Below are 23,782 nucleotides of genomic sequence, written 5' to 3' on the forward strand. Positions count from 1 at the left end.
ACACTTTAAATGTCTCATCCCATGCTCGACTTGAGGGCATGGTTTCTGGTGAGAAATTCAGTATAACTCTTAGCCTTGCTGCTCAGTGGATAAGGTATTTTTCCTCTCTGGCTTCTTTTTTATTTTCTTTTTTTCCACCTTTATTGAGATATAATTCCTACACCATACAATCCATCCATTTAAAGAGTACAGTTCAGTGTATTCACAGCTCTGCACCACCACCAGTCAGTTTTAGAATGTTTCCATCACCTCAAAAAAAACCCTGTAGCTTTATCATCCTCATTCCTCCCCACTTCTCCCCAAAGTCCTGTCACTAATCTGCTTTCTGTCACTGTAGCTTTGCCTATTCTGAACATTTCATCAAAATGAAATCATATAATATGTGGCCTTTGTGACTGGCTTATTTCACTTAGCATAATGTCTTCAAGGTTCATCCAGGGTGTAGCAAGTGTCAGTGCTTCATTCCTTTTTTATGGCCGAATAATATTCCGTTGTATGTATAGACCACATTTTGTTTATCCATTCATCAGCTGATGGACATTTGGGTTATTTCTGATTTGGGGCTACTGTGAAGAATTCTACTATAAATGTTCTTGTAAAATATTTTGTTTGGACATATATTTTCATCTTTTTTAGGAGTAACTCAATATTTAGTTGTTTGAGGAACTGCCACACTGTTTTCTAAAATGGTTGTATCACTTTCCATTCCCACCAGCAGCGTCTGAAGGTTTCAGTTCACCAGAACTTGTTATTATCTGACTTTTTTTTTTCTGGCTGCGTTGGGTCTTAGTTGCGGCACGTGGAATCTTTGTTGAGGCATGTGGGATCTTTGTTGAGGCATGCAGGATCTTTGTTGAGGCATGGAGGATCTTTCGTTGAGAAGCACGGGCTTCTCTCTAGTTGTGGCGTGTGGGCTTCTCTCTAGTGGGCTTTTCTCTAGTTGTGGCATGTGGGTTTTCTCTCTCTCGTTGAGGCGTGCGAGCTCAGTAGTCGTGGTCAGCCAGCTTAGTTGCCCCGCAGCACGTGGGATCTTAGCTCTCTGACCAGGGATCAAACCCTGCGTCCCCTGAGTTGGAAGGCGGATTCTTTACTGGTGGACCACCAGGGAAGTCCCTTATCTGACTTCTTGATTCTACCTATCCTGTAGTTGTGAAGTGGTCTCTCACTGTGTTTTTAATTTGCATTTCCCTGATGACTAGTGATGTTGAGCATCTTTTCATGTTCTTGTTGGCCATTTGTCGTTTGCCCATTAAAAGTTTTTTTTTTTTGTCTTTTTATTATTGAATTGTAAGAGTTCTTTATGTATTTTAGATACAAGTCCCTTACCAGATATATGATGTGCAAATACTTTCTCCACTTTTGTGGGTTGTCTTTTCACTTTCTTGGTGTCTTTTGAAGCACAAAAGTTTTAAATTTTGATTAAGTCTAATTTATTTATTTTTTCTGTTGTTGCTTGTGCTTTTATTTTAGACAAAAACAAACCATTGCCAAATTCAAGGTCATGAAGATTTATGCCTATGTTTTCTTCTAAAAGTTTTATAGTTTTAGCTCTTATATTTATGTCTTTAACTCATTTTGAGTTAATTTTTGTATATGGTGTGAGGTAAAGGTCCAACTTCATTCCGTTGCATGTGGATATCCAGTTCTCCCATGCACCATTTATTGAAATGCCTATTCTTTCGCCATTGAATTATCTTGGTACCCTTGATGAAAAACAATTGACCATAGATGTTTGGGTTTATTTCTGGACCCTCAGTTCTGTTCCATTGATCCATATGTCTCACATTATGCCAGTACCACACAATCTTGATTACTGTAGCTTTGTAGTGAAGTTTGAAATTGGGAAGTGCCCTCCAACTTTCTTCTTTCTAAAGACTGTTTTGGTTATCTGGGTGCCTTGTATTTCATTCAGCATTCCAAGTTCAGCATGTCAGTTTCTGCAAAGTAGTCAGCTGGTATTTTGACAGGGATTGTGTGGAATCTGTAGATCAGTTTTCCATTATTCCTTGAATCCCACTCCTTCCTTCTAGATTTGGTTTCCTCCTTGTTGAATTTTATCTGTTAGTAGTTCTTTCAGAAAAGGCCTATAAAAATATTCTCTGTGTCTGAAAATATTTTGTGTTTATTCTTGCATGATTCTAATTTTCTAAAATGGATCTAAAATTCTAGAGTAAAAGTTATTTTCCTTGAACTTTTTGGAAATACTATTTTGTTGTCTTTTGACATTTATTGTTACTGATATCAGTCTAGCCGCTGGAGTTTTTTTTTGTTTCATTTTCATTTTTGGTAAATAATCTGTTTATTTCTCTGAAAACTTTTGAGATTGTTTTCTCATTTTTAATATACTATAGGTATACTGCAGTGCTTCTAATGTGCATTTGTTTTTATTTATCCTGTTCAGGACTCAGTAAGTGCCTTTAATTTGAGGTTTCATATTTTATCGCAATTCTGAAAAATGTCCTGTTTTCTCTTTTAATAACACTTCTTCCCCATTCTGTCTTATTTTTCAGATCTTTTCATCAAATTCACTGTTTTTTTTCAGCCAGCTACCATTTAATGTATCTACTGAGTTTTAAAAAATTTCAATCATCATATTTTTTTTTCTACAATTTCTATTCCTTTTTAGTGTTGCCTGTTCTTTTCCTCCTTCTCTGTTCTTTGCCTTATCCCCTCATTATCCCTTTGGATGTGTTTAATGTACTTGTCTTAAAATGGCCTTTTCAATTATCCTATTATCCTCAGTTCTTGGGATCTACTCTTCTGGGCAGATGAGGCTGCTGGCTCTCCCTCCTGGGGGTTCACCTCCTTCTGTGAGGTGTGATCTTCAGAGGGCATCATTGCCATGGCAGCCAGTCTGCCCTGGGCTCTGAGGTGTCCCTACAGGATGGTTTCGTGTTTGCCTCTTTTTTTTTTTTTTTTTTGCTGTATGCGGGCCTCTTACCGCTGTGGCCTCTCCCGTTGCAGAGCACAGGCTCTGGACGCGCAGGCTCAGCGGCCATGGCTCACGGGCCCAGCCGCTCCATGGCATGTGGGATCTTCCCGGACTGGGGCGCGAACCCGTGTCCCCTGCATCGGCAGGCAGACTCTCAACCACTGCGCCACCAGGGAAGCCCTCGTGTTTGCCTCTTGCTGGGTCCTCATGGGTTTCACAGTTCCAGACCCAATCCATGGGTGTGAATTTGGAACTCTCACTAGTGAGACAAGAGCTTGGGATTCTAGTTTATCAAGGGCGACCTTCTACCTCTGGCTGCCTTGTAGCTTCCACAGCTGACTCTGTGCTGTCCCAGTACTCCCAGAGCTTCTCACAGCAGTTGCCCACCACACTACTTCTTCTTCCTCACCCTCCACTCACTCCTTCTGATTTATCCCTAACACTCTGTCACCATGGTGTCAAACCCCAGGATCACTCTTCAGTCCTCACCTTAACTGACCCTTGTCAACACGTAGCAGTGGTGCAGTCCCCTCTCCTTGAGTCCTGTCCTCTGTAGAGACCATGCCACCATGCTCTGCTGGCTGTCCTTCCCTGCCCGGCCTCCTTCCCTGCTGACGACTCTCCCTGAGGGATTCTGGGAACTCTGCTCGATCCCCACCGTCTTTTTCCCTGGCCTCATAGATTGTCCCTTGGCCAGCAGCTCCTCAACTTCTTTCTCCAGCCACTAGTCCTTCTGAGCTCCTGACCTGTCTGTCCAACTGGTGCATCCACTGGCCAATCCCAACAAGTGTGTTCCTACTTAGCTCCGGATCTGCCCCCACCCCCATTCCTGCCCCACCTCCAGGCCTCAGTCAGTGGCCCCGGTCCCTTGGTCACTCAGGCCAGTCCCTTGGCCATTCACCTTTGCCTCCCCCTGTTCTCCCACCCCCATCTGATCTCCTGAGTCCACCACCTCCCTCTCACTGTCACCTTCTGGTCCAGGCACCGCATGCTGAGCCTCCTCCTCCGTGGTTGCCCTGCCCCACCCTGGTCCTGCTGCTGTCCACTGTACATCCGCACAGCAGCCAGATGAATCTCTGACCGTCACTGCCCTTCTCAAGTTGTCCAGTGGCTCCCCAGTGCTCTTGGCATGAGGTGGCCTGGCCCACCACCTCACTGACTTGGGTGCTTGCCCCCCCCCGCCCCCAGCCCCCCAGGTCCTTCTTATTCCTCACACTTGCCACATCCTCCTCCCTCCAAGGCCTTTGCTGGTACATTCCTTCTACTCAGAGCCCTGCCCCTCTCACTCCTGCTCCCCCAGGCTTCGACAGGCCCAGTCTGACACTGCTTCCTGCTGTCTCCACCACAGCACTGCTCTCAGCTGTGGGTTAATGGCCTTGCATGCTCATCTGATGAAAGCCCCTCTCCAGCGTCACCACACAGGGGTCTTTCCAGCTGGGCCCCACAGGTCTCTGGCGCCCAGGGCAGCATCCAACACACAGGGAGGCAGGAGAGCTGCTGACCACAGCATCCCAGCCCAGCCCTGGGTCCTGTGTTTGGCTTGTCCAGGGGGTAGGTTCTCTCTGTAAAGGGGTTTATCTCCATCTGCTGTGTCCTTAGACCTACCCCCATGCAGGGGTCTGATCTCTGAGCACTTGAGAGGAATATTATCGAGTGGAGGGTGAGTGGAGAGCAAGGGAGGTGGGGGAGGGATCTCGCTCACATGTCTGGAGGTTCCCTCTGCCATAGTAAGAGGGATGGGTGCAGTGTGTCCCCATTCTCTACTCACCACGGCCCTGGACAGGTGCCCAGACCTCCTGGACCTCAAGGTTCCTATCTGTGATGAGTGTGTGGGACCCTGTCATGTCTACCTTGTGGCTGCCCTGTGACCACTGAGTGTGGCACCGTGACAGGTCCTCCTTCTGGGGCATGGGCGGTGTGTGCCTGGAGCTCAGGCTCCGTGTCTGCAGCCCTGAGGCCCTGTCCAGGCCTATCATGGAGGCTGGGACCTGGGCTTGATGTGACCCCTGACTTGTATTTCCCTGCAGCGCGGAAGACGTGGTGGCCCGCGTGACGGGCAACCAGCTCACGCTGGGCTACATGGAAGAGCATGGCTTCACCGAGCCCATCCTTGTCCCCAAGAAAGATGGGCTGGGCCTGGCGGTCCCAGCCCCCACCTTCTATGTCAGCGACGTCGAGAACTATGTGGGTAAGTGCCCTCTCCTGCAAGTGAGTTGTGGGCTCCCTGAGCCAGGAGTCCCTGTATACGCTGCCTAGGCCCTGACTGTGTCTCAGAGCCATGTGAGCCAGTGTGACTCAGGGTCTCCTTGTTCCGTTCTGGGTGCTCTTCTTAGAATGAGACCCCATGCCCCAGCAAATGATGCGGGACCCAGGCCCCTTCCCTTCTCAGTTACTCTGCCCACAAAATGGGGGCTTCGTGGGGACCCCTGGATTCTGCCAGCTATAGTACTGTTGGGCGCTAATGATAGTCATGCCTGGGAGGGCCCCAGCTGTGTTGTCCACAGTTCCTGATGTTCGTGCCATGTCCTCCTCAGCCTCTGCTGGGGCCAACCTGGGGGCTGACCTCCCTTGTCTGCCCTGGACACGCCGTCCCATGGCCCCAGGACTACCTCCTCTTCTGGATCCCTTTGGGTTCTAGCTGGTGCTATTGGCGCCCTGTCTTGTGTTCCCTGGCAGCTCCCAGTGCTGTGGACACCCTCGGTCAGGACACCTCTGGGTGGATGAAGTGCTTGTATGTGCTGGGACATCATCTGGCACGGAGAGGCTAGCACGTGCTTGCAGTGACCTTGGCAGGGCTGGTGGCCTCACAGCCGTGGCTCTGAGGCCCTCATGGTTGCTGGGGATTGGGGTGTTCACAGGGATGCCTGGGTGGCCAGTGAGGAGAGGGGACAGGAAAGACCCTGAAAAGGCAAATGCCCAGGCCAGCTCTGGCCGCACACTGGGCAGGAGAGGGCACAGGTGCTGAAACCCTCAGACGAGTTGTTCCATCACTGAGCTCTTGACCCTCTGCATCTCTAAGGCTTATGAGTGGGGGGCAGGGGGCAGATGGGTGTGAGGATTAAATGAGATCATCTGTACAAGCCACACAGGAAGCCAGTGGCATTCCAGAGAACAGGGGGCAGGGTGGGAAACACCCCTTCTCTGGAGCCGAAGCCCACCAGGGGAGGCCCCAAGGCTGGCCGGCTTGTGGCAGGGAGGAAGAAGGGACTCATGTTTTCAGTCTGGGAATGACCACAGTCCAGGACTGTCTCTGCCATGTCGTAGCACCTGTAATAACAGTTAATAACTAGTGAGTGTCTACCAGGTGCCAGGCATTTTTCTAAGCTGTTTCTGCATAGGAGCTAGTGTTGTCCTGCTCACAACTCTGTCATCCAGGCCCCAGGCTCAGCCAGCTGCAAAGGGCAGGGCCAGGTCTGCCGCAGTCCCTGCCTTCCCCCAACCCCCCAACCAGTTGTGCTTACAGGAGTGGGAAGCAGCTTACTGAATAGGGGAGGAGACGGTCCAGAGGTTTCCGTTGTAAATGTCTTTCTTTCACCTCTTAATTTTTTTATTATGCAACTTTTCACACACACACAAAATGAGAGAAATAAGCAGTGAACCCTCATGTACCCAGTACTGGTCACAAAACCCATCAGCTTTTGGCTGTTTTCCTGTCTCCCCAAATCCCCCCTCCCCCAAGCATTTGAAGGCAAGTCTCTGGTACATACATCATTTCGCCCATGAAAACTCCAGTACACAGCGCTAACAGACAGTTTAAATAAGTATATAATCACAGTTCCATCTTGCACTTTATGACACTAACAATAATTCCTTAGAATCACCTAAGACCACCTAAATTCTCCCCAGTTGCCTCAAAAACACCTTTTTATATTTGGATGTTTGACTCTGAATCTAAACAAGACCACACACTACATTTGGGTTTGATGTCCCTTCAGTCTCTTCTGTAACAGCCCCCATCCCCTTTCCATTCCCTTGGTTTGTTGGAGAAATGGGGTTGTTAGTCCTGGAGAATCTTGCTTTTTTTTTCTTTTTTGAATTTTATTTTATTTATTTTTTTATACAGCAGGTTCTTACTAGTTATCCATTTAATACATATTACTGTATATATGTCAATCCCAATCTCCCAATTCATACCACCACATACCCCAACGCCCTGCAACTTTCCCCCATTGGTGTCCATATGTTTGTTCTCTACATCTGCGTCTCCATTTCTGCCCTGCAAACCAGTTAATCTATACCATTTTTCTAGGTTCCACATATATGCGTTAATATACAATATTTGTTTTTCTCTTTCTGACTTACTTCACTCTGTATGACAGTCTCTAGATCCATCCACGTCTCTACAAATGACCCAATTTCGTTCCTTTTTATGGCTGAGTAATATTCCATTGTTTATATGTACAACATCTTCCTTATCCATTCATATGTCAATGGGCATTTAGGTTGCTTCCATGACCTGGCTATTGTAAATAGTGCTGCAATGAACATTGGGGTGCATGTGTCTTTTTGAATTATGGTTTTCTCTGGGCATATGCCAAGTAGTGGGATTGCTGGTTCATATGGTAATTCTATTTTTAGTTTCTTAAGGAACCTCCATACTGTTCTCCATAGTGGCTGTATCAATTTACATTCCCACCAGCAGTGCAAGAGGGTTCCCTTTTCTCCACACCCTCTCCAGCATTTTTTGTCTGTAGATTTTCTGATGATGCCCATTCTAACTGGTGTGAGATGATACCTCATTGTAGTTTTGATTTGCATTTCTCTAATAATTAGTGATGTTGAGCATCTTTTCATGTGCTTCTTGGCCATCTGTATGTCTTCTTTGGAGAAATGTCTACTTAGGTCATCTGCCTATTTTTGGTTTGGGTTGTTTGTTTTTTTAATATTGAGCTGCATGAGCTGTTTATATATTTTGGAGATTAATCCTTTGTCCATTGATTCGTTTGCAAATATTTTCTCCCATTCTGAGGTTTGTCTTTTCGTCTTGTTTGTAGTTTCCTTTGCTTTGCAAAAGCTTTTAAGTTTAATTAGGTCCCATTTGTTTATTTTTGTTTTTATTTCCATTTCTCTAGGAGGTGGGTCAAAAATGATCTTGCTGTAATTTTTGTCAAAGAGTGTTCTTCCTATGTTTTCCTCTAAGGGTTTTGTAGTGTCCAGTCTTACATTTAGGTCTCTAATGCATTTTGAGTTTATTTTTGTATATGGTGTTAGGGAGTGTTCTAATTTCATTCTTTTACGTGTAGCTGTCTGGTTTTCCCAGCACCACTTATTGAAGAGACTGTCTTTTCTCCATTTTATATCCTTGCCTCCTTTGTCATAGATTAGTTGACCATAGGTGCATGGGTTTATCTCTGGGCTTTCTATCCTGTTCCATTGGTCTATATTTCTGTTTTTGTGCCAGTACCATATTGTCTTGATTACTGTAGCTTTGTAAGATAATCTGAAGTCAGGGAGTCTGAATCCTCCAGCTCCATTTTTTTTCCCTCAAGACTGCTTTGGCTATTCAGGGTCTTTTGTGTCTCTGTACAAATTTTAAGATTTTTTGTTCAAGTTCTGCAAAAAATGCCATTGGTAATTTGATAGGGATTGCACTGAAGCTGTAGATTGCTTTGGGCAGTATAGTTATTTTCATGATATTGATTCTTCCAATCCAAGAACATGGTATATCTCTCCATCTGTTTGTATCATCTTTAATTTCTTTCATCAGTGTCTTATAGTTTTCTGCATACAGGTCTTTTGTCTCCTTAGGTAGGTTTATTCCTAGGTATTTTATTCTTTTAGTTGCAGTGGTAAATGGGAGTGTTTCCTTAATTTCTCGTTCAGATTTTTCATCATTAGTGTATAGGAATGCGAGCGATATCTGTGCATTAATTTTGTATCCTGCTACTTTACCAAATTCATTGATTAGCTCTAGTAGTTTTCTGGTGGCATCTTTAGGATTCTCTATGTACAGTATCATGTCATCTGCAAACAGTGACAGTTTTACTTCTGCTTTTCCAATTTGTATTCCTTTTATTTCTTTTTCTTTGATTGCCGTGGCTAGGACTTCCAAAACTACGTTGAATAATAGTGGTGAGAGTGGACATCCTTGTCTTGTTCTTCATCTTTGAGGAAATGCTTTCAGTTTTTCACCATTGAGAATGATGTTTACTGTGGGTTTGTTGTATATGGCGTTTATTAAGTTGAGGTAGGTTCCCTCTGTGCCCACTTTCTGGAGAATTTTTATCATAAATGGGTATTGAATTTTGTCAAAAGCTTTTTATGCATCTATTGAGATGATCATATGGTTTTTGTTCTTCAGTTTGTTAATATGGTGTATCACATTGATTGATTTGTGTATATTGAAGAATCCTCGCATCCCTGGGATAAACCCCACTTGATCATGGTGTATGATCCTTTTAATGTGTTGTTGGATGCTGTTTGCTAGTATTTTGTTGAGGATTTTTGCATCTATATTCATTAGTGATATTGGTCTGTAATTTTCTTTTTTTTGTAGTATCTTAGTCTGGTTTTGGTATCAGGGTGATGGTGGCCTCATACAGTGAGTTTGGGAGTGTTCCTTCCTCTACAATTTTTTGGAAGAGTTGGAGAAGGATGGGTGTTAGCTCTTCTCTAAATGTTTGATAGAATTCACCTGTGAAGCCATCTGGTCCTGGACTTTTGTTTGGTGGAAGATTTTTAATCACAGTTTCAATTTCATTAGTTGTGATTGGTCTATTCATATTTTCTATTTCTTCCTGGTTCAGTCTTGGAAGGTTTTACCTTTCTAAGAATTTGTCCATTTCTTCCAGGTTGTCCATTTTATTGGCATAGAGTAGCTTGTAGTAGTCTCTTAGGATGCTTTGTATTTCTGCAGTGTCTGTTGTAACTTCTCCTTTTTCATTTCTAATTTTTTGATTTGAGTCCTCTCCCTCTTTTTCTTGATGAGGCTGGCTAATGGTTTATCAATTATGTTTACCTTTGCAAAGAACGAGCTTTTAGTTTTATTTATCTTTTCTATTGTTTTCTTTGTTTCTATTTCATTTATTTCTGCTCTGATCTTCATGATTTCTTTCCTTCTACTAACTTTGGGTTTTGTTTGTTCTTTCTCTGGTTCCTTTAGGTGTAAGGTTAGATTGTTTATTTGAGATTTTCCTTGTTTCTTGAGGTAGGCTTGTATAGCTATAAACTTCCCTCTTAGAACTGCTTTTGCTGCATCCCATACATTTTGGATCATCGTGTTTTCATTGTCATTTGTTTCTAGGTATTTTTTGATTTCCTCTTTGATTTTTTCAGTGATCTCTTGGTTATTTAGTAACATATTGTTTAGCCTCCACATGTTTGTGTTTTTTACTTTTTTTCCCCTGTAATTGATTTCTAATCTCATAGTGTTGTGGTCAGAAAAGATGCTGGATATGATTTCAATTTTCTTAAATTTACTGAGGCTTGATTTGTGACCCAAGATGTGATCTATCCTGGAGAATGTTCCATGTGCACTTGAGAAGAAAGTGTAATCTGCTGTTTTCAGATGGAATGTCCTATAAATATCAATTAAATCTATCTGGTCTATTGTGTCATTTAAAGCTTGTGTTTCCTTATTAATTTTCTGTTTGGATGATCTGTCCATTGGTGTAAGTGAGGTGTTAAAATTCCCCACTACTATTGTGTTACTGTCGATTTCCTCTTTTATAGCTGTTAGCAGTTGCTTTATGTATTGAGGTGCTTCTATGTATTGAGGTGCTTCTATGTTGGGTGCATATATATTTATAATTTATGTATTGAGGTGCTTCTATGTTGGGTGCATATATATTTATAATTGTTATATCTTCTTCTTGGATTGATCCCTTGATCATTATGTAGTGTCTTTCTTTGTCTCTTGCAACAGTCTTTATTTTAAAGTCCATTTTATCTGACAGGAGTATTGCTACTCCAGCTTTCTTTTGATTTCCATTCGCATGGAATATCTTTTTCCATCCCCTCACTTTCAGTCTGTATGTATCCCTAGGTCTGAAGTGTGTCTCTTGTAGACAGCATATATATGGGTCTTGTTTTTGTATCCATTCAGCGTGCCTCTGTCTTTTGGTTGGAGCATTTAATCCATTCACGTTTAAGGTAATTATCAGTATGTATGTTCTTATTACCATTTTCTTAATTGTTACGGGTTTGTTTTTGTAGGTCCTTTTCTTCTTTTGTGTTTCCCACTTAGAAAAGTTCCTTTAGCATTTGTTGTAGAGCTGGTTTGGTGGTGCTGAATTCTCTTAGCTTTTGCTTGTCTGTAAAGCTTTTGATTTCTCCGTCAAATCTGAATGAGATACTTGCTGGGTAGAGTAATCTTGGTTGTAAGTTCTTCCCTTTCATCACTTTAAATATGTCCTGCCACTCTCTTCTGGCTTGTAGAGTTTCTGCTGAGAAATCAGCCTTTAAACTTATGGGAGTTCCCTTGTATGTTATTTGTCATTTTTCCCTTGTTGCTTTCAAAAATTTTTCTTTTTCTTTAATTTTTGTCAATATGATTACTGTGTGTCTCGGCGTGTTTCTCTTTGGGTTTATCCTGCCTGGGACTCTCTGTGCTTCCTGGACTTGAGTGGCTATTTCCTTTCCCATGTTAGGGAAGTTTTCGACTATAATCGCTTCAAACATTTTCTCAGGTCCTTTCTCCTTCTCTTCTCCTTCTGGGACCGCTATAATGCGAATGTTGTTGAGTTTAATGTTGTCCCAGAGGTCTGTTAGGCTGTCTTCATTTCTTTTCATTCTTTTTTCTTTATTCTGTTCCATGGCAGTGAATTCCACCATTCTGTCTTCCAGGTCACTTATCCATTCTTCTGCCTCAGTTGTTCTGCTATTGATTCCTTCTAGTATATTTTTCATTCAGTTATTATATTGTTCATCTCTGTTTGTTTGTTCTTTAATTCTTCTAGGTCTTTGTTAAACATTTCTTACATCTTCTCAATCTTTGCCTCCTTTTTTTTCCAAGGTCCTGGATCATCTTCACTATCATTATTCTGAATTCTTTTTCTGGAAGGTTGCCTATCTCCACTTCATTTAGTTGTTTTTCTGGGGTTTTATCTTGTTCCTTCATCTGGTACATAGCCCTCTGCCTTTTCATCTTGTCTATCTTTCTGTGACTGTGGTTTTTGTTCCACAGGCTGCAGGATTGTAGTTCTTGTTGCTTCTGCTGTCTGCCCTCTGGTGGATGAGTCTGTCTAAGAGGCTTGTGCAAGTTTCTTGATGGGAGGGCCTGGTGGTGGGTAGAGCTGGGTGTTGCTCTGGTGGGCAGAGCTCAGTAAAACTTTAATCCACTTGTCTGCTGATGGGTGGGTCTGGGTTCCCTCCCTGTTGGTTGTTTGGTCTGAAGGGACCCAACACTGGAGCCTACCTGGCTCTTTGGTGGGGCTATTGGCAGACTCTGGGAGGGCTCACACCAAGGAGTACTTCCCAGAACTCCTGCTGCCAGTGTCCTTGTCCTCATGGTGAGCCACAGCCACTCCCCGCCTCTGCAGGAGACCCTCCAACACTAGCAGGTAGGTCTGGTTCAGTCTCCAGTGGGGTCACTGCTCCTTCCCCTGGGTCCCGATGCACGCCGTACTTTGTGTGCACCCTCCAAGAGTGGAGTCTCTGTTTCCCCCAGTCCTGTTGAAGTCCTGCAGTCAAATCCTGGTAGGCTTCAAAGTCTGATTCTCTAGGAATTCCTCCTCCTGTTGCCGGACCCCCAGGTTCGAAAGCCTGACGTGGGGCTCAGAACCTTCACTTCAGTGCGTGGACTTCTGTGGTATAAGTGTTCTCCAGTTTGTGAGTCACCCTCCCGGCAGTTACGGGATTTGATTTTATTGTGATTGCACCCTCCTACCATATCACTGTGGCTTCTCCTTTGTCTTTGGATGTGGGGTATCTTTTTTGGTGAGTTCCAGTGGCTTCCTGTCGATGATTATTCAGCAGTTAGTTGTGATTCCGGTGCCCTTGCAAGAGGGAGTAAGCGCATGTCCTTCTACTCCGCTATCTTGAACCAGTCTCTCTGGAGAATCTTTCATATTTGCGATTTGGGAAGATCTTACATTAGGGATTTGGCTGACAGTGTCCCTGTAGTGTCACCTCACGTGTTCTTCTGACCCTAATAGTTCCTGTAACAGGTGGTTAGAGGTTGCTTAGATTTGTGTTCAAGTTGTTGGCAGGACTCCTTCTTGGGATAGGGGTGCTGCCACCCACTTCTTTTCAGTGGTCAAGGCAGTGCAGTCTCATCTGTTCACAGAATGCTCCATCCGCCTTTCAGCTTGCTGTCTGAGCAGCCGGTGAGGACTGTTGCAAAGGAAGAGTTTGCTAATTCTGTCCTTCTCTCTCTGTCTATTGTGAGTCTTCTGTAAAGAACTTTCCCTTATTAGTTACTTGGTTATCCAAAACTCTATTTCTGTCATCAACAGTTTTTACCCTGAACTTTTCCCATCAAGTATAGAAAATGTAGGATAAATGTTTTTCCTTTTATTTTCAATTTTCAGAATAATGAGTTGGTGTCCTAGAAATGCAAGAATTTTTTTGATTTAAAAAATTTTATATGTATAAGTATGTCCATGCATTATTTGGGACATATTTGCACTAAAAACATCTTCATTGTTTATCTGAAGTGTAAGTTTTTACCTGGCGTCCTATATTTTTACTTGCTTATCTGCCCACCTTAGCTGAGGCTCATTACTGTGCCACCCCACTGTACCAGGGGGTCTTCATGGCCACCCAAGGGAAGGAGCAGACAGGGCAGGTGGGGGGAGGGTCAGACGTTAGAGCCCAGAGCCTCAGCATTCAGCCCTCTCTCCGTTGTCTTCTGAGAGTGAGTGAGCATTTCCTCTGCACCTCCTGGCCCCTGACCTCACAGAAGGCCACACCATCTTCCCTGGGTGTGCTCACCCTCCCCTGCTGCCTCCCCAGGCCCAGAGCGGAGTGTGGACGTGACAGACGTCACCAAGCAGAAGGACTGCAAGATGAAACTGAAGGAGTTTGTGGACTATTACTACAGCACCAACCGCAAGCGGGTCCTTAACCTCACCAACCTGGAGTTCTCTGACACCAGGTGAGTGGGGCCAGGGTGGAGGGATGGAGAGGGATAGCAGTTTGGAACATGCTGGAGATTTAAGCCTGTGACTGAGGCTGTTGAGGTCAGGGTGGCCTGGCTTATGATTTGCGAATGTCTTGTCCGAGCAGGCATGGCCTTGAAGGCAGAGATGTGGCCAAGGCAGCAAGAACACTGAGACCCGGTTCTCAGCTTGGCTGAAGTGTCATTGCACAGGTGCTGCTGAGCTGGATGTTTTTGGTGCAGTGTTGTGCATTCTATCCAGGACAGTGGCATTTAATAGAATCAAAGGCTGCCTTTGCCTTTTCTCATCTTCCCTGGAGATCAGTTATCTGGTCTGACATGGCCCAGCGTGGCAAGGAGTTGCAGGCACCCCTGTTGTCTGCTCTGGAGAGAAGTGGCTTTTCCTTAGGTGTTGACAGGAAGCACCTGGGCTGTGCACAAGCAATGATATTTACTCTCAGGGCCCCATCGTGCCCAGCGACACTAGCATGAGCCCACCTGACAAGTCTCTTTCCAGTTCTCCAGGAAGGAAGTTGTTTCTGGGGTAGATGGTTCTCAGGCCTTCTCCATGCCTGTCCTTGGGTGAGAGCTCAGTGTTGGATGCCTGCCGCAGCCACACCCAGCAGCTGGGCTCATTCTGCCCTCTGTGAACCTCAGTTTGCTCATCTGTAGAATGGGAGCAATGCCATGTAGCCCGAGGTGGAGAAATAGGCATGGGACACACATCTCAGAGCACCTTTCCCATCCTGCCCAGTGGGCAAAACAACTGTACTGACGGTTCCCATCACTGCTGACTGTTCCTGTCCGTGCCCCCAGAATGTCCAGCTTTGTGGAGCCTCCTGACATCGTAAAGAAACTGTCCTGGGTAGAAAACTACTGGCCTGACGACGCACTGTTGGCCAAGCCCAAGGTGACCAAGTACTGCCTGATCTGTGTGAAGGACAGCTACACTGACTTTCACATCGACTCCGGGGGTGCCTCTGCATGGTACCACGTGCTCAAGGTGAGCGCTGGCCTCTGCTCCCCATGTGGGCCCTGCGGGGGCCTCAGGGGCAAGACCTGCTCTTGACCAGGCCACTGTCCACCTGCAGGACCGTTTGTAGTTCCCACAGGCCCTAACAGTGGCCAGCATCAGGTGGGATGAGGGACAAGATGTTTCTCCACAGAAGGGACACAGACGTTGGGCCCTTGGGAGGCATGGGGGTTGGGGGGAGCACCTCAGGACCAGAGCAGCACATGTGTGTTGCCTTTTCTAAAGATTGAGGCTCATGAAGCAATTGAAGGAGGCCCACTGCAGTGGTGACCAAGGGCTCATGTCCAGGGAAGGGAGAGCTGTGCTGGGAAGACTTCCTGGCAGAAGGGATGAGGGAACATGCCCCACTGGGAGGATGAGGGGGTGGGCTGGGGGCTGGGGAGCAAGGCTGCAGTGGCATCTGAGTGGCAGAGAGAGCTAGGGGACTTCTGGCTGGGGACAGGTAGGGAAGCTAGGGGAAAAGGGAGATGTGAAAAAAAACAAAAAAGGAGAACCTAAGCCTTGGGCTCACCACCTTGCCTCGGGTCTCCCCAGACCTGCTAGAGCCCAGGCTAGGGTAGGCAGCTCAGCTTCTGATCCTAGCCCTTCGAGGCCCTGAGCAAGTCCTGCCCCCGCCCCCCGTTCATCCCCACCCTCAGCCTGTGTGCCTCGTGAGTGAGGACCTCTATAGTCTATATCTCCCTAGTCCAAGTGCAGGGCTGGACTGGTGCTGGTGCTGGCAGTAGGGCCGTCCTTCCATCTCCATCTGGGACCCAGGCCACTCTCAAGAGCAGAGCTTTCTTGTAACTTGTCAGACAGCAGGTCACAACGTTGTTCCCCTTGGCACATAGGCATCCACAGCGCTGCAGAGATATGGTGTGTGGAGTGGTAGGGGCTGCCCTGAACATGCCGGAGGCGCCAGTGCCTAGAGTCTTCCTAACACGCAGACATCTGAACTGCAAAGCACATGTGGTCCCAGTGTTTCAGGGGAGGAATGATGGGCCTGGGCAGGATGCTGTTGAAGCTAGGACCCATCCCCGGGACACGGTGGGCTCCATCCCCTCTCAGCATCCCCAGGACATGATGGGCACTGCCCACCCCCAGCATCCCCAGCATATGACAGGCTCCGCCAATGGCCTCTTGTTGGCAGGGGGAGAAGATCTTCTATCTCATCAAGCCAGCTTCGGCCAACATCTCCCTGTATGAGCGCTGGCAGTCGGCCTCGAACCACAGTGAGATGTTCTTTGCTGACCAGGTGGACAAATGCTACAAGTGCACCCTCAAGCAGGGCCAGACGCTCTTCATCCCCTCGGGTGAGTGCCCCGTCCTCATGTTGTGTCTCCCACCTCTGACGTCTGCCAGGGGAGGTCATGCCCTGGCTGTTTCCTGCCTGGCCTTGGGGTCAGTCCTGCTCTGTGGTCACCTCTGGGGCCACCTTGGGGCCATGAGCCCCTGCAGCTTCCAGCCTGGCTGTGCTCACAGAGGCCAGGCACGTGGGATTGCATGGGGCCCCAAGAGCCCAGCCCAGAGAGCGCAGCCACACTGTCAGAGATGGTGTTCGCTGATCTCAACATCTCAAACATGCCGAAGGAGGAAAAATGACATGAGCAGATAAATGCCCTTTACAGATGTCATGTTGCTTCACCCATAAATATTTCACCGTATCTGTAAGGTTTCCTTTTAAAGGTAACATAATTACAATACTGTCATCACACTTTAAAAAGGAACAGTTAACAGTTCCTTAGTATCACCAAATAGCCAGTCAGTGTTCAGATTTTCTAATTGTCGTATATGGAGGCCCTCACATTTCCACTGATTTATGTGCCTCTGAGTGCCTCCTGATCTAGTCCCTACCCCTGTTTCCGATAATCACAGTTATTTCCCGAAGTCTATAGGGACAAACCCAGCTCTCCCGGGAGGTGTGGCAACTCTGCCTGTCTCTTTCCACCCCTGTATGTGGAGATGAGGGATGCCAGGCAGCCCGACCCTGGGGTGGGTCTGAGCAAGTCCCCTTGGCTCCTGGGCCTCAGTTTCCCTGTCTGTACCATACAGGGCTGGATAGAATAGACTGTGAGCTCGGACACAGTCTGTCCTTCTGGGAGGGCTCACCCACTCATTACACGGAAGCCAGGGCCAGAGCACCTTCCAGGGGGCCCGGGTGGATGGGGGCACAGAGGAAGGGCTGGCAGGAGTCAGGCCCAGTGGCTGTCAAGAGCCTGGCACGAGAGCACTGTTAAGAGATAGCCCCACCCCTGTCTCCCCAGGCTGGATTTATGCCACACTTACACCCGTGGACTGCCTGGCCTTCGCGGGACATTTTCTGCACAGCCTGAGCGTGGAGATGCAGATGAGGTAGGGCCACACCTGACTCCCAGGGTCCGCTGGGCGGGGTCCCCACCATCGGTATGATGGTACCTCTCCTGAATCCTGGCTGGGCCTCTGGGTGGTGGGGAGGAAGGAGGAGGGGGGCCATGATCTTACCAGGGCCCCTGAGGTGCCTGGTCGCTGGACAGCCTCGGGACTGTCGTGGGTTTGGGGTGAGCTGAAAGGCCGAGCTGCCTTCTCCTTGCGCACTGACCCAGAGCTCTAGAAGCCGCGGCCCACGGGGCTTGCCCTTAACGCAAAGCGCTCATCCTGATGTGGTCCTCGGGTCCACCTTGCCACGTAGTGCCCAGAAGGGAGGCCTGAGCGGTCATGGCCTAGGTGTGGCCTCTGGTCGTAGTGTGGGTTCACCTTCCTTTATCATTGCCTGCTCAGGGCTTAATGCACTGAATAGTTCTTTGCTATGGCTTCCAGAGCATACGAAGTGGAAAGAAGGTTGAAACTGGGCAGCCTGACTCAGTTTCCCAACTTCGAAACTGCCTGCTGGTACATGGGGAAGCACCTGCTGGAGGCGTTCAAAAGTACGTCCCCTGGTCAGCGTCTCAGCCTGCGGCTCTGGACAGTTCGTTTGCGTGCGGAGCTCAGGGACGCCGGGGAGTGGTAACAGCTGCCATCATGCAGCAGGGCGGCTGGGCCCTGGGGAACAGGCTGAGCGATGCCTTCATGGGCCCTGAGCAAGTCTCCTTAGCTCACGGGCCTTGCTTTTCCTGTCTGTGTGCTGTGGGGCTGGACTGGACTCCTGCCTGCAGGGTCATCTGGTGTTGCAAAAAGAGCACTGGCCGCATGTTCCCAGACCTGGTGTGTGTTCTGCTCGGTTCCTGTGGCCTTGTGTGGTTACTGACAGGGCTCAGTTGGGATATTGAGAGGCCTGCAGGGACCCCTGCAGCATCCCTGCTGTACTGTGGGTGGGTGGGTGTGCATGCCAGAGTCCCCCGTGGAAGGCCTGTGGGAAGGGGTGGGCTGCACTGGGTCCATGCCCTCTGTGGGCATGGCCCTCCATCCTAGGCCCTGCCAGGCCATGCCTTCGGGATCAGCGTTTGGCTCCTGGTGGCCAACCCCTGCTCAGGTCTGCAGACTTCCTGCAGCGGGTGAAGGACCCAGGAGGAGCATTTACTTTCACGGAGAGCTTCCTTTTTCAGCAGCACCCACCCTTCCAGGAAGCTGCTGTTTTGTGTTCCGATAAGAGCTGAGTGGAGACCACCACCTTTGCACTTTGGCTCTAATTTGAGATGAGAAAGCTGAAAATGGTTCTTAACCTGGGCTGGCCAAGTTTCAGTGAAATTCTTCCATCGCTCTCTAAATTCAAGCCCTGTGCTCCACCCTGGCAGAGCAAGTGCCCTGCCCTAGGGGCCTCTTGCCAGGGAGATGGAATGGGGGTCGTGTGGGTGGAGTCACACTTGGGGACATTGGGACAGCCTGACCAGGGTGACCGCTGACTAGCTGGGCCTCTCTGAGCTGCCCCTGCCTCTCTGCCTCAGGCCTTCCTCTGTGAAGGGGCTGGCAGCTCAGCAGCCCCAGAGCTGAGAGGACCCAGGGATTTGCCACAGGCCAGACAAATGGTCACCTGGTGGTGTCAGAGCTCGGGGCTGCTCTGCCTCCATGCTGAGCTCTCTGCCTGAAGGGGGAATGCCCTGTCCGTTTTGTTTGGGGCTGGCTCCAGCTCCCAGGGGTGTGTTTGCGGTGGTGCTTGCCCTGAGCCACCCCAGCGGGAACTGGACCCACTGCCCAGCATCCTTCAGCTATGCAGGGGGCAGTGTGAGGGTGGGAATCAGAAAGCCTCTAGGGATGCTTGGTTTGGGGCATGACTGTGGCCCCTCACTGATGCAGGCTGGGGACCAGGTGGAGGGAGGAGCTGGGCCACCTGCATAAGGGGCCTGGTGTGTAGACAATGGGAAAGCCAATCCTGCCCCTCGCAGGGCATCGTAGGTGGGCATCCCCTAGGTTCCAAGAGGAACCGTTGGCAGTTGGGCAGGTGGCAGTGGGCAGAGGCCTCTGAAAGGTCTGGCCCTGAGCGTCCCCCACCACGGGGGCTTTAAGTCACCTGCAGGCGGCAGGTGAGAGTGGGCACCCTCCTGAGCAAACCCGTCTGTCTTCCCCCAGGTTCTCACAAGTCTGGGAAGCAGCTGCCCCCTCATTTAGTCCAAGGAGCTAAAATTCTCAATGGTGCTTTCAGATCATGGACGAAAAAGCAGGTAGGGATGTGTACTAGGCGTGATCCAGGGCAGAAGGGAGGGTGGCAGGCGAGGAGTCATTCCCAAGGCTTGTCCTTCCTTTGGTGGGAACTAGCATGTGAAAAGCAGGTGGGTGCCTCCTGGCCAGGTCAGACACCTGTTGGTGGGGGCAGGTGCAGGACAGAGCCCTCCATCTAAGGACCTGGCCTGAGGGGTGGGGGCTGGGCGGCAGGGAGATTCAGTGGGAGGAAATCAGGTGGTGGAGACAGCACTGCGCGAACCCAAAAGCACAGGGAGCAGGGAGGACTCGAGTCAGTGACTGGTTGGATGTTCAGGGCTCTGAAGAGGAGAGTGGAGATGTCCTCTTTGTCCTACCGGCTGTCCCAGGCATCAACTCAGAAGCTGGCTTTGCTCTGTGACTAGGACAGTCCCTTTGCCCCATGCCCCTCCATCACCCCCCCACCACCACCACAGTAGCACTGTCCTTTGCCCCTCATGGCTCTCTTGAAGCAGCATGTCTGGGCCCCACCTCATGCCCCCACTGTAAAGCGTTAGCACCCTCACTAGCATCCATGCAGCAGCTACTTCTAATGGAGGCTCCAGAGAAGCAGCTTCCAGCTTCCTTTGGCATCTTGCCTGGATTGTTGGTACAGAGGGAGTGGAGAGGCCTGGTCAGCCTTGGGACTCCCTGTCTGCTGCCAAGGGACTCTCTCCCAATCAGGGGTGCCAGCATAGTCTGAGCAGATCCCATCAGGCCCGCAGGAGGCCTTGTGGGGGTGGGGAGTCCAGGAGGTGGGGCAGCAGGTACCCTCCTAGAGCCCCCTTTCAGCTACAACTTCTCTTGCCTCAAGGCCTGGAGTAATGCAGGGTGTCCCTCCTACCTCACGTCAGCTGTATGGCCAGGTGGAATGGCCTCGTGCCCAGGAAGAAGGGATGGCCCACATTCACTTCACAACTGGTGGTGGACTCAGGCACCCCCTCCTCTCGGGGACTTGTTTGTCCACCTGTAGGGTGGAGTCACGGCAGGGCCTCCTCGTTGGGGCAGTGTCTGGCCAGAGTGGGCTAACTCCCTTAGGACCCCATGCAGCCAGTCCACACCTTTGGCAGCACCTGCCCTTGTGCCTGTCGGGACGGCAGTGGGGCCGGAGGTCCTGGGTGGGTAGATGGGGGGACAGCCTGGAGGGACAGAGGGCATGAGTCAGGAACCACAGAAGCTGAGGCTGCTTGGGGCCCCTGTGGGTGGAGGGTGGGTGGGCATCAGTGCCCAGACTGGGCGGCTGACCCGCTGACCCTGTGCGTGGCTGTCCTGCAGGCTTTGGCGGAGCATGAAGATGAGCTACCAGAGCACTTCAAACCATCGCAGCTCATCAAAGACCTTGCCAAAGAGATCCGGCTCAGTGAGGTAGGGCTGACCTCGGGGGCCCGCTGACCCTGGTTGAGGGAGGCCTCTGCCTGTCTTCCCTGGGTATCCCTCCAGAGATGGCCATGTGTGAGGCAGCCCCTCCTTTAGCCCTCTGGGGCAGGGTCACCTGCATGATGGCTCTGGACTCCTAGGTCCCGGTGGTAGACTTGCAGTCTTCTGGTGGGAGCCCTGGGACTTAGTGTGGGGTCTCCCTCCAGCTCCCTGTGGGGGTGGGGAAGGACTCTGCAGGGGGGGACTTCAGCCCCTTGAGACCCTGCTTGTGTGAGCCTGTCTAGTCCTCACCAAGGAGGTAAAGGGGTCAAGTGGTTGGTGATGTAGATGGATGGCACCCTGCCTCACGGATGGTGTGGGACAGATGTGAATATGTCACACAGATGGTGTAGATGGATGTGAGCCTGTCACACAGATGGTGTAGGATGAATGTGAGCGTGTCACTGATGATGTAGACAGATGCTCCTTTTCTGCTCGAGTGTCTCCCATCTCCTGGCAGGGTGTGGTTGGTCACCTCTCCCTGTCCTTTTCCCAGAATGCCTCCAAGGCCTCCCGACCTGAAGTAACTGCGGCCGTCTCCTCGGACGAGGTCTGTTTTGGGGACCGAGAAAAGGAGGAGCCCCCATCCCCCATTGAGGCCAGCCCTCCTCGGTCCTTCCTGGAGAAAGTGTCCAAAAAAAAGACTCCCAAAACCGTGAAGATGCCCAAGCCGTCCAAAGTTCCCAAGCCCCCAAAGCCCCCCAAGCCTCCCAAATCCCTGAAGCTCAAGGACGGGGGCAAGAAGAAGGGGAAGAAGTGCAGGGGCTCGGCTTCACCCACCATCCCCAACCTGGACCTGCTGGAGGCCCACACCAAGGAGGCACTGACCAAGATTGAGCCTCCTAAGAAGGGCAAGGTGGGTGGCCTCACCCTCCCCACCTCTAGTCAGCAGGCCTGCAGACACCTCCGAGGACCAGGCCTGCGGGATGGTGCTGGGGCTGCCATGTCCTTGTGCTAGAGACCCAGGGCAGCTGGGCTCTGCCCCAACAAGCTTGGTGTAGTGGGCAGCTGGGGAGAGACCCTCACGATGAAGGCAGCAGAGTCTCTGCTGGGTCAGGGTGGCACCACTGAGGGTCATCTGGGGGGACAAGCCGGCTGAGTCTTCCCTGGGGCCCAGACATTGGCTGAGACCTGAAGGTGGGTGAGGCACCAGTGGAGGGCAGTGGGGAGGCAGGGGTGGAGCCAGTGATGGGGGCAGGTCCTTGGGGGGCCTGAGCCCCTGTGGCAGTGAGAGAGGCAGGCCTGGCCCTGAGGACCCACCAATGTGAGTAGAGGGTCTTAGGTGTGGGCTTTGGGGACCATGAGTCCCCGAGACCAGGCCACATTGAGTGATTTCCTGCTGGTGGGCGGTCATTGCTCACTTCCCAGGGGTTTGGTGGCCACTGGAGCTAGTGTTGCAGGGCTTAAGTGGGGCACATTGATTTTCCCTTCCTCAAGGCGAAGAGGGTAGATGAATGTATGAATGAATGAATGGATGGAAGGAAGGAAGGAGAGAGGAAGGAAGGAAGGGAGGGAGGAGTAAGAGTAGATGAATGAATGTGTGGGTGAATGGTTTGATGGATGGATTGGTGGATAGATGAATGGTTGGTGAATGTATGAGTGGATGGATGAGTGGATGGGTGGGTGGGTGGATGGATGGGTAGATAGATGGGTGGTGGGTGGATGGGTGGGTAGATAGGTAGATGGTGGATAAATGGATGGGTGGGTAGATGGATGGATGGTTAGTTGGATGGGTGGGTGGATGGATGGATGGTTAGTTGGATGGGTGGTTGGGTAGATTGATTGACGGATTAGCTGATGCATGTAGGCCAGCAGGAGGCAGGAACTCTGTGCTGTGTGGTTCTCACTTTGTACTGTAGCCTGATGGAGGCCTACTGCCCACCCATGTCCGCTACCAGATAATGGCTAGTATTTTCTAGGCCACAAAGAATGTCCTGAGTGTGCCCAACAAGGAGGTTATCAGCACGCAGAACGACGTGGAGAGGTTGGAAATCCGAGAGCAGACCAAGAGCAAGTCGGAGGCCAAGTGGAAGTACAAGGTGAGATGTGTGTGTACAGGTATGCTGGTGAGTGAATCTACCCTCAGGGAGGGCTATGTTAGTGAAAGAAGGTGGTGTGTGGGGCAAGTGTGGGCTTGGTGGTGTGTGTGTGCGCCTGTGGGGGATGTCAGGTGTGTGTCTGCCTGTCTGCAGGTGGGCAGTGCCGTGAAGGTCTTTGAGGGTCTGGTTGTGCACGTGGCTTCCATGGAGCTACCTTCTGAGGGGCTGGCCTGGGCACATCTTGGCCTAAGAGCATGGATGGCGTTGCCCTTTGTGGCCTGCCCTGGTTCAAGCTCACACTCCCTGGAGCTGGGCAGCATCCGAGGGCAGGTCCTGTGGGCAGGTCCTGTGGGGCTGCAGTGGGTCCCCAGGTGACATGTCAGAGGGAGGAGGCTGCTCAGTCCAGCTGCCTCTGCCCACTGGGCGCCTGTGTGGGGCTCAGGGATGGTCCTGGGTTTGCTTTTCAGAACAGCAAACCCGACTCCCTACTGAAGATGGAGGAAGAGCAGAAGTTGGAGAAGTCTCCTCTGTCAGGGAACAAGGACAACAAGTTCTCATTTTCCTTCTCCAACAAGAAACTGCTAGGGTACGTGCGTGCTCGTGCCAGGAGGGGTTGGTTGCACGTGTGTCACGTGCCACACACACACCCTGAACACCGCCCCCCCACATCACACACACACATCCCCTGCTTGTGCACACACGACACACACATATACCCTCCTGGAGGGCTCCGCGGTGAGCCCCCCTTCTGAGCT

At 49.8% G+C, this 23,782-nt stretch overlaps 1 protein-coding gene across 4 annotated transcripts in view; it reads left to right on the plus strand.

Annotated features, from left to right (window-relative positions):
• The window catches only part of PHF2 (PHD finger protein 2), a 95,326-nt gene that overhangs the window by 57,925 nt on the left and 13,619 nt on the right, over window positions 1–23,782 (plus strand). For all 4 annotated transcript variants that reach the window (XM_033413664.2, XM_033413661.2, XM_033413663.2 and 1 more), the window contains exons 4-14: window positions 4,960–5,120; window positions 13,826–13,967; window positions 14,787–14,973; window positions 16,133–16,295; window positions 17,247–17,334; window positions 17,779–17,885; window positions 19,465–19,556; window positions 20,848–20,937; window positions 21,485–21,844; window positions 22,908–23,027; window positions 23,495–23,613. In XM_033413664.2, coding sequence (XP_033269555.2) covers window positions 5,012–5,120; window positions 13,826–13,967; window positions 14,787–14,973; window positions 16,133–16,295; window positions 17,247–17,334; window positions 17,779–17,885; window positions 19,465–19,556; window positions 20,848–20,937; window positions 21,485–21,844; window positions 22,908–23,027; window positions 23,495–23,613 — 1,577 coding nt within the window. In that variant the 5' untranslated portion in view covers window positions 4,960–5,011. The remainder of the gene's footprint in view (window positions 1–4,959; window positions 5,121–13,825; window positions 13,968–14,786; window positions 14,974–16,132; window positions 16,296–17,246; window positions 17,335–17,778; window positions 17,886–19,464; window positions 19,557–20,847; window positions 20,938–21,484; window positions 21,845–22,907; window positions 23,028–23,494; window positions 23,614–23,782) is intronic.

The sequence above is a fragment of the Orcinus orca genome, chromosome 6 (assembly GCF_937001465.1).
Source record: "Orcinus orca chromosome 6, mOrcOrc1.1, whole genome shotgun sequence".
NCBI classification, from domain to species: Eukaryota; Metazoa; Chordata; class Mammalia; order Artiodactyla; family Delphinidae; genus Orcinus; species Orcinus orca.